Raw genomic sequence first — 11,192 nt, 5'->3', positions numbered from 1 at the left:
GTTAGCTCCCCTTAATTGTTAATTTCTAGTGCATTTCAACCAAATCATATCTTGAATTACCAGAACAGGAAAAGGAAACGAATGTTATATTTGTGCACTATTATACATTTTGAACATAAATAAATGTCAACTTGAGTGGGTTTTTGTTTGTCATGTTTTCACCACTGCCTGATTCTTAGGCAGATTGGCACTTTAAAATAATGTTCAATTTGTTAATCCCTATAAATTTGTCTTTAATTTATTACAAATTTTTGCCGAATAGCATTTTTTTGGCATTGTCCGTAGAAACAACGTGTGTTTCAAGAATCGATGATGAAAGTTCAAAATAAAGCAGGTCTGACGAGTCTGTGAATTCATATATCTTTAAACTAGTTTTCGATGTTTTCTTTGCAGAATAATGGCAAGTAACTGGAGTGTTTGTGGGGTCTGTGATTATCGCCACATTACAGAACCATCTGTTGTCTGGTGTTCAGAATGTGATGAAGGGCTGTGTGAAGGATGTAACGACCATCATAGTATTTCAAAAGGATCTAGAAATCATGACACTGTATCTATTACCGAGTACCGGAAACTTCCAAACGAAGTGTTAAAATTGACACGTTCTTGTGATAAGCACAATGAAAAGTACGTAATATTCTGTAAAAAGCATGATTGTCCGTGCTGCAAAAAATGTGTAGTGGATACACACATTGAATGTAAAGAATTGACTGATATCGATGATATAACACGAAACATCAAATCTTCGCATGCTTTTGCTGAAATCGAACAGACCTTGTCAGAAATTGCAGAGAACTTTAGAAGACTTCGAATCAGCCGAGAGGACAATTTGGCGTCAATCGGGGAAAAGTGTAAAGAAATTGAAAAAGAGGTTCTAGAAACTCGTGCTAGGATCAATCTTCATCTAGATAAACTTCAGGATGCCATATTGAAAGATCTCAAAACGAGAGAAAAAGAAAAAAGTAACAAAATACGACGATTAATGAAGTCAATGACAGACAAGGAAAAAGAGATCGCAGAACTCCAAAGAAATATTGGCAGTATAAAGCAGTATGCATCAGAGCTGCAAACCTTCCTTGCTTTGAAACATATAGAAAAAGATGTCGTAGCAGAAGAAAAGTACATCCAATCAATGGTCAAAAGTGATGGTGCAAAACAAGTTGACTTTTCGTGCAAGATTAATCCGTCATTGCAAGGTTTGATATCTGACATTCAAATATTTGGAGATGTCGCGGTGATAGCAAATCCATGCAAAATACCAATCCTGAAACAGAAGGATAGACAAGCTCAGACGATGTTAGCTATAACATCGATGACTATCGATAGCCTGAAACCTAAATTGCTGCAGACAATAGATACAAAACTGTCTTTTGTCACTGGGTGTTCTTTTCTGTCTGATTGTAGAATGGTACTCTCATGCTTTGCAAAACAATTAATTAGAGTTTTTAAGTCAGATGGTTCTCTGAATTTTGATATTAAAGATTTCAGAAATGTATTCGACGTGACTCACATAGGGGATAACTCAGTTGCTGTGACATCAGGTTATGAAAGTGACTCCCTTAACATTGATTTAATCGACTTAGAAGCAAGGAAAAAAAAGAAAACATTGAAAGTGAATTCAGAAAACACTGGATTAGGATACAGTGAAGACAAGTTGATTTATTGCGCTGGAAAGAAAGGAATACAAATGATCAGGCTTGGTGATGAATCCATTGTCAATGTTACTAAAACTGAAGTAACTAATTTCTCATATGTTGCAACATTTAGAGACAACATTTTCTATACAGACTGTCACGAAGATAGTGTAACCTGCATTGACTTTAAAGGGAAAACAAGATGGGTGTTCAAAAATGGAAGTGTTCTCAAAGCTCCTTATGATATATCTGTAGACAGAGATGGAAATGTGTACGTAGTAGGAGGAGTCTCGAACAATGTAGTTGTTATCTCTCCCAATGGCAAGCACTGTAGAGAGCTTCTTAGTAGTGAGAACGGACTGGAAGAGCCAGTAGTGATACAAGTTAATAGATCAAGTTGTAAGATGTTAGTTGCAAATAGAGTGGCAAAAGCGTTCGTGTTCAATCTGAAATAATTTGACAACTATCGATTTTAGTACTGTTAGAGTCAGTGATTGTAGAAAGTGTATTAATATTTACAATGTCAATTCTTAGAAGCATGTTAAATTGTAAATTTTTATATTTGTATATATTAAAAATAAAGTATAAATATATACTGGTTTGTACATAATATAAAGTCATGAGTTTTTCAAATTGCTGGATTGAGCATGGTGATCTATAGTACAAATCCCTGTCCATTTGTCTTAGTTGTGTAGTAAACTATCTCATTAGAAAGTGTACCAAGTCTCCTTATTTTATATGAAATGTCTACTGAGAGTGCTCTGCTGATCAAACTTTATCACGGAATGTCTATATTTTATTTGAACTCCATTTTTCCTTTATTGAACTGATGTTATCACATTGTTATCATTTTCAGATTGTATTTTTGTTTGCTTAAATAACTGAGTGATAATTTAAGGATGTATTCTTCTGACGTTTCAGTCTCATTCAGTCTCATTGAAATCTTGTTCTGGAATTATTTTCAAAACATGTGATACAAGTGGAAAATAGCAATGAATTTGATAATCATCATAATCAAACTTAACTCTGTAAATGTATTGTGTATTTCCAATAAGTAGTTTTGGAGTAATGAAATTTCCAAATTTTATTACTAATGAAGTCGGTCTTTTTAGCTGAAATTGATTTTACCAGAAACATAAACATCGCATATAACTTTTTCTTTTCAAATTTCTTAGATATGTATTTTTTTCAATCATTTATAACAATGAAGTTGAAATAATATGCAGAGAAAAATCACAAATTTACAAAATTGACAACATGGTAAATTTGACACGAAAAAGCATTTACAGTCATATAAACCCAAAAATCAGGTTTAGAAAAAAAGTTTAATTCTGTAACGTGTACACAGGGTAAGCGTGTCTGTTTCTATTTTAGAATGAGTCCGTTACCAGTTTGATACTGGATCCAAAATTGCTCTATTTACAAAACATATAACAAATAATCGTTATTCAAATATTAACGTCAATGAACCAAAATATGTACAACTGCTCTTTGCAATCTTTAATAAACTAGCTATAAACAATTCTACTTTAATATATATATATACAACTGGTACAAATTTGTACTATTACAAATTTGTCCTGGGTCAGGAACAAACTTGTCCTCCTGGTACAATAATGTACCCTACCAGTTTACACACTTCGTCTTTGTTCCTCTGGTACAATTATGTACTTTACAAGGTGGTCACACAGACTCACACTTGTCCTATACGGTACAATACGGTTCCGCTTGTAAATGTACAAGTCCGTATTTATAACAGGCACCGACCTGTTCTTTATTACACTCAGTAATAATATATAATATATACGAGCGAGCGATCTCGAATATCAACGTACCGTGGTCTTGAGTCTACGAAGACTTCTAACAATCGACCCCGAGCTAGGACTCTCTCCTGCTTATATACCCCGATAGGAGCCGTACCATTATTATAGGAGGGGTGTTCTTCCAAAGTGTCTCATTACTCGTATTGACAGTTTCCTTTGGAACACCCCTTCATATTTGACCTGACCCAAAGTTTACCCGCGAAACATCTTACTCTTTTCTATGTTTTATTAAAGTATACAATGCATAAAATAAGGCTTCTGCCGAACTGTAACCAATGTAAACAATTTAACCACAGATACAAAATCATCACATAACCCACGCCTCAAAATCACATGCGTCCCGCATGTCCAAAACTAACCTTTAAACAGATAAAGCATAGAAGTACTATATACACATTTTTGTTCATTTAAATATACTAAAACTATTTAACAATGTAATCTGCCATCCAAGCTGGTTTTCGCCTTGTGCTGCGCCCTTCGTGACTACTTTCTTGCATTTCTTCCTCAGGCAACGTTGACTCATGAACAGCAATGTCTTGTGAATAAGAGTCGTTTTCAGCTGTATCATTTTCAGTGTCTAATGGAACAAAAGTGTTATTATCTGATTCTGTCCTTAATGTCTGTTTGTTCTTTTTCTTAAGTCTATCGACATGTATGACTTGTGGTTTCCCTCTGTATCCACAGTCAACTTTATATGTAAGGTCACCATATTTGTCGAGAATTTTGAAAGGACCTTTCCAGAAACTAGTAAGTTTTGAAGACATCCCAGATTTCTTTACTGGGAAATAGATGTATACCTCATCATCTTTTCTGAAATCTTGGTATGACAATTGGAGGTCGTGATAGTGTTTCTGTCTTCCCAATTGCCCTTTTATTTTACCTCTGACAAAACTGTGGGAGTGATCTAACTTCTCTTTAAGCTCCCAAGCCCACTTGTGTGCAGGTATATCTTTAATAATCTCTTTTTGTAACATTTTGTCAAGGTTGTCATTTACTACCTTGTTCAAATGATATGGTGTACGACGAGGTGGTTCTTTAAATGGCCTTGCGTTTCCCGTATTGATTTCGTGTTTTACAAGATTGGTCCTTCCCAAGTCAACATCAGAAGAAGCAAACAAGTTCTGATTTTCTATCAACAAAGATTTTACTTTTTGTTTGTCTTTCGAAGTCAATTCATCTGATGTCCTGTCTAACAGATCTTGTAAATCTGCTCTAAGTCCGTCATGTTTCTGTTCATTTGAACTAATATTACCATCTAGTACTTGTTCAACACCAGACATTTGGGCTATAGTTGCACCAGGATAGATTGTCTTAGGATCTAGTTCTGTGTTCATTAATCTAACAGGGACTTTTTCGCCTGACCTTACCAACGTTCTAGCAGTTAAAATGTAGTCTTTCCCTGCATGCTCATTTGCTTCTAACAAAGCATTGTCAGCAGGTAATTTCTGACCTTCTGCTAAGCAAACCGTGCCATTAATGACAATTTCTGACCTTGGCGGTATGACAACCGCTTCTGAAGCAACCACTCGGTAACAGCCTATTGATCCCTGAAAACACAAATCTACCTTAAAATCCCCAATACAAAAGTGCCCATTCTTAACATCAATTAAACAATTATGTCGTTTCATGAAGTCCAAACCAAGTATACCATCAACTTGCAGATCAGTCACAACAGCTTCAGATTGCAACATATTTGGACCGAAATGCAGATTGAACCTGCCTTTTCCACGAAGCTCTAGCTTATTGCCACACACTGACCTAACAGTTGTCTTAACTTCGCTTAGATATGATTTATCTAATGGAGTCAACATATCGTATAACTTAGAAGATACCAATGTCAAAGTTGCTCCTGTATCAACCACAAACTTGGCTTCAATGTTTCCTACATTTAGTTTGACATACATACCAGCATCTTCAGATGCTGTTGTAACCGCACCTTCATTTGTCTTACGGTTATTTTGTTTCCTAGTTTTCATTAATGTTTTGACCGACCCATCCCCCTTATTTCCATTATAATTGTTCTGATTTCTTCGGGGTAGGCGACAGTTTCTTGCTAAATGACCAAACTTGCCACAATTGTAACAGCCCTTATTTGTCCTCTTACTTTGGGTATATCTCTTTTTATTATTTGTACCACTAAGTTTTAATTTTGCCATTTCAGTCGTAAGAGTACTTAGACTTTTCTCCATTGTTTGCATCCATGATGCAATGTCTTTCGTTGGTGAGTCACTTTTTGTAATCTTTTCTTCCCTACCTAACTCGTCATCGTTCAAAGTTTGCCGTAAATAACCTCGTCCCTCTCTTACTTTATTTTCGGCTTTATTGTACACCTCTAGTTCAACAGCAAGTCTTACGGCATCATTTAAACCTTTCGGTCGCGATTGTTTTATTCTGAGTCGCATTTCCGAATCAACGAGCGCGTCAATAAACTGCTCTTTCCCGAGAGTTTCGCGTACGTCTAATGGGGCAGTAGGATATGCCAAGTTGGACAATCTCCGAATTGACTGGCCTAATTCGGGAAGTGATTCGCTGGCTTTTTGACGTCTCTCCTTAAACTGAACTCTATATAACTCAGTTTGACTAGAAGGCGCGAATCGCTCTTCAAGTGCGCTGACTAAATCAGAAAAGTTTTGTCTTTTCTCACTTGGTAAATCTCCAAGTACAGCTTGTGCTTGTCCCATTAACGATACCGCCAAATATAACCCTTTTCGATTTTCCGACCAATTATTTACAAGTGCACACATTTCAAAATGGGACAAATAGTCCGTCCATGATGTGCTACCGTTATAGTGACATGGTTTAATTTTCACACCAGAATTATCTGTGTTACCAGTATGTCGGTACTTTGATTTGTCAGTTTCGTCTATTTCCCTAATGTAACTATTGTCTATGGGTAAAGGCAAAGTATCCCCTTCCCTCAAATCAATTTGGGGAAATTTTACAGTTTTGTACGTATTCGAGTTGTTGAATGTTGGTAAATCAACCTTTTCATCATCTTCCTTTCTTGACAATGATGACCCTCTTGGTCCCAAACCCGAATCATTTCTTGATACAATATTATATTTTGGACGAACACCCTGATCTTTTGGTGTTGACGAAACAAAACTGTTTCTATAAGTTGTTCCTTCTTCCATATCATAAATTTGTTTTGTGTACTCATCGATTGTATCATCAAAAGACATGTTTGTACTTTAATTTGCGATTTAACCATGCATACAATATAATAATGTCAACACAATGTCATAAATGTACAATGTAATAAATGTCAATCAAAAAATATGCCTGTACCACTATCGATCGTTAATCCCTAATGTAAATAATAATCGTAACTTAACCGTGGGAAATTTAAAACGTTAACAGGACAATTTTGATATGTGCAAAAGTGAACAGTTTGAACAAAAATGATCTGTGCAAAAGTGAACAGTAAATTCTCACAAGACAGTTTGGATATAAGTTTATTAGATGATCGAATTTGGATATAATCTTTCACTGTGGATTTAAAAATGAACTATTTGGATCCCAGCGCTAGCCACCAAATTATGTAACGTGTACACAGGGTAAGCGTGTCTGTTTCTATTTTAGAATGAGTCCGTTACCAGTTTGATACTGGATCCAAAATTGCTCTATTTACAAAACATATAACAAATAATCGTTATTCAAATATTAACGTCAATGAACCAAAATATGTACAACTGCTCTTTGCAATCTTTAATAAACTAGCTATAAACAATTCTACTTTAATATATATATATACAACTGGTACAAATTTGTACTATTACAAATTTGTCCTGGGTCAGGAACAAACTTGTCCTCCTGGTACAATAATGTACCCTACCAGTTTACACACTTCGTCTTTGTTCCTCTGGTACAATTATGTACTTTACAAGGTGGTCACACAGACTCACACTTGTCCTATACGGTTCCGCTTGTAAATGTACAAGTCCGTATTTATAACAGGCACCGACCTGTTCTTTATTACACTCAGTAATAATATATAATATATACGAGCGAGCGATCTCGAATATCAACGTACCGTGGTCTTGAGTCTACGAAGACTTCTAACAATCGACCCCGAGCTAGGACTCTCTCCTGCTTATATACCCCGATGGGAGCCGTACCATTATTATAGGAGGGGTGTTCTTCCAAAGTGTCTCATTACTCGTATTGACAGTTTCCTTTGGAACACCCCTTCATATTTGACCTGACCCAAAGTTTACCCGCGAAACATCTTACTCTTTTCTATGTTTTATTAAAGTATATACACAATGCATAAAATAAGGCTTCTGCCGAACTGTAACCAATGTAAACAATTTAACCACAGATACAAAATCATCACAATTCTAGAAATTTTTGGCTCCTCAGAGGTGTACATCCTTAAGTACAAAATAATTAATTTTTAGTCCTTATTGACGATTCATTGCAGTTTACTGTATTCCTTATTATTCGTGGTATTATAATTTTAGTGTATATCGTGGATATTAACAAACCACAAATTTAAATCTTCAACGAAGAGGATCTGCTTATCCTTCCGAAGCACCTGAGATCCCCCCAGTTTTTGTTGGGGTTAGTGTTGCTTAGTCTTCAGTTTTCTATGTTGTGGCATGTATACTACTATTTGTCTGTTTGTCTTTTTCATTTTTAGCCATGACGTTGTCAGTTTACTTTTGATCTATGAGTTTGACTGTCCCTCTGATACCTTTCGCCCCCTCTTATAAAGTTTCTATAGACTATTATAACCACAAAAATGCGATGTTTTCTCACTCCCAAAAATTGGTACCCATTTAAATGAATCAACAATAGTAAGCTAAATTAATCTGAAAAAAATTAATCGAGAAATTAAGTCCTGATTCATGACAAAATATCTGACTTAAAAGAACAAATATGAAATATAGTAAACAACGACAACCACAGATATCCTGTCGCCTGATTCGTGCCAAAGTAAGATATGGTTAAACATGTTTTTTAGTAATCAACGCCTTACCCGATACTGTGGTATAACAGCACAACATAATTTTAAACAGGGAAAATCAGTTGCAACTTCCGACTTGTAAATGGTTTAACTGTTCAGATAAGCCTAAAACTCATAAAAAACGTACATAACGGCAAAAAGCACAAACACATTTCAAAAGGGATAGCTCATTCTCATTTTTACGAAAATATTGTTTACCGTGCCCAGATATTTCGAAACAATCCTGTTCAACTTACCGAACCTTCAAGTAAACTTATTCTAAAAGGTTACTTACTAAAATCTGTAACTACATCTCTGAATAATTTTTTTTTATTGATATGCACATTGATTTTGTTAACGGTAAATTAAAAACAAACTAAATATTATTGTTATGTTCATATGCACTTTCATGTATGTACAATCTGTCGATATCTGTATTTTGGCATTGCACAAGGTCATGTTTTTCTCTGACTGTTTATGATGTCTTTATACATTGGATGTTGGATGTGTACTGAAAAGTAAAGCACACAAATATCTAACTCTGAGGAAAATTCAAAACGGAAAGTCGTTTATCAAATGGCAAAATCAAAAGCTCAAACACATCAAACTAATGGATAACAACTTATATTCCTGACTTGGTACATAAGAAAATGGTGGATTAAACATGGTTTAATAGCTAGCTAAACCTTTCACTTGCATGTCATTCGCATAAAACTCCATGATATTGACCACGATGTGTGAACAAAACAAATAGACATAATAGGTAAAATGTAAAAAAAAAAGAGCCACAACAGTCAACATTGTTTCTTAATCACTATAAAAAAAACCACACAAATATGTAACAAAGACACACAAAAGGGCATAAAGACAAAGCATAAAAGACTGATTGATAATTTATGCATGCATTTTTTATTTGTTGATATTGGCTTTGAAATAGCTGCCAGTAACTGCAAGAACTCTCAGATATGTACCTAGTGTCTTTTTGTTGTTGGGATGTACGAGTACCTGGCCACATCTACTCTGAGTTTTTCTAAGATGAATTTTTATTTGTATCCATTTGAAGAGTTAAGACTTTTTCAACTAATTTGTATAGTTCTTTCTTATGTTGTACTGTTATACCACTTTCACATTTAGTGGGAGTGTTGTGATCACGCTCGCGTGTTTTTAACCCGTCACATTCCGTATGTATGTGCCTATTCCAAGCAAGGAAACTGTAATTCAATGGTTGTCTTTTGTTGCTGTGTTACATATTGGTTTTTCGTTCATCATGTTTTTTGGTACATTAATTTGGCCGTTAGTATTCTCGTTCGAATTGTTTTATATTTGTCATTTGGGTAAAATTGAGAATGGAAATGGGAGATGTGTCAAAGAGATCATAACCCGACCAAAGAGCAGACAACAGCCGAAGTCCTCCAATGGGTCTTCAATGCAGCGAGAAACTCCCGCACCCGTAAAAACTGATTATTGATATCATGCTTATATCAAAGTACACCAGACGTTAGTGTCGGTTGAATGAAACCCATTAGTGGCGGTGAAGTCGAAATAATTAGAAGGCTTAAACATTTTGACATTGAAGGACAATGAGTACAAAAAAACTCATTTCCATTGTGCCTGCCACAAGTCAATTACCCTGTCACTCAGAAGTTGTTTTATGTCATATCTTAACGTGTTTCTTTGTTTGGAGAAACTGGTGCTGATAGAATATCATTGATTTTTTTCTGTTAAATTCAGAAAACCAATGTATATATGTTTATAGAATGTTTTTTATGCTCACTCTTGAAATATACTCCCTGTCTTCCCCCGGTTCTTCCATTAACTCCCGATTCCCTCAACCCGTACTCCCGCTATCCTTCCTTATATTCCAATGTTTTGGCACCCGTGTCCGTTCACTCAAATTGATATTACCAAGGTTAATTCAGATGAACGTTAACATGCACAATGCGAATAAGTCATTAGATTACAGGCTAGGACAGAATTCTTGAGAAGATATTAATGATTTTACACATTGTAAAAGTTCGATGCTATGCATTAGTTATAATGAAAAGCCGCACATGACTTATGGTGACATACCAACATGCCAAAAACTAAGTCTACGTCAAAAGATAAAATAATTCTGAAATATTGGAAAGAACAAGCATATTTTAGGATTAAACACAGTCGTTTCCAATTCCGAAATAGGAGGCATACATGTACATGATTTGTTTTCTCTGGTTACATTGTCCAGATTATTACCATATACAACCGCATCAGTGGTTTCGGGTTCTTCTCGTGTAGTACAGGAGGATATAAGGTTGTTACAAAAATGATTTTAGGTCTGTTTAAGACATCAGGATTCCTACAACTATGCCATACAAACGAAATTAAGAAGCAAAAACAAACAACCTGATACACTCGGCGTGGGAACAATACGCACGTTATTATCAGCACGCTATACAGATATATTCTGTATGTAACATTTCTTTACGCTTAAAAACGTTATTTCCGTGTCATTGATCCAATGTCTTGTAACATAATTATTTGCCTATGCTGCTCAACAGATCAACATGTCGACCGATAATCGATTATTTGTTTATCTGGAAAGAATAGAATACCGTTACAGTTTTATTTTGTGTTTAAGAATTTTTATTTTTAAGAATATAAAAACGTAGATCACTGCTTTTAAAGTACGCTCGTAGCCATTCTAACACGCCTGGTACTAAGTATTTTGTTTTGCATAACGTCCAGTTGCGAATGTATAATAAATATTCGCTGTTATCCCATGTTGACAGCAAATGACATCCGTTTTTTACG

General features: G+C 35.2%; 2 protein-coding genes across 2 annotated transcripts; one reads left to right on the top strand and one right to left on the bottom strand.

The window, feature by feature from the left end:
• The first annotated feature begins 352 nt into the window (after window positions 1–352).
• LOC139482891 (uncharacterized) lies at window positions 353–2,148 on the top strand. The gene has a single exon (XM_071266920.1). It carries the CDS (start codon window positions 398–400, stop codon window positions 2,084–2,086), a length of 1,689 nt encoding a protein of 562 aa, XP_071123021.1. The 5' UTR covers window positions 353–397; the 3' UTR covers window positions 2,087–2,148.
• A 1,728-nt stretch (window positions 2,149–3,876) lies between these two features.
• On the bottom strand, window positions 3,877–6,636 carry LOC139483149 (uncharacterized). The gene has a single exon (XM_071267184.1). It carries the CDS (start codon window positions 6,634–6,636, stop codon window positions 3,877–3,879), a length of 2,760 nt encoding a protein of 919 aa, XP_071123285.1.
• Window positions 6,637–11,192: the final 4,556 nt, after the last annotated feature.

This window comes from Mytilus edulis, chromosome 7 (genome assembly GCF_963676685.1).
Source record: "Mytilus edulis chromosome 7, xbMytEdul2.2, whole genome shotgun sequence".
NCBI lineage: Eukaryota > Metazoa > Mollusca > Bivalvia > Mytilida > Mytilidae > Mytilus > Mytilus edulis.
Note: the sequence above shows the minus strand (reverse complement) of the source record. Positions and strands in the feature narration are given on the sequence as shown.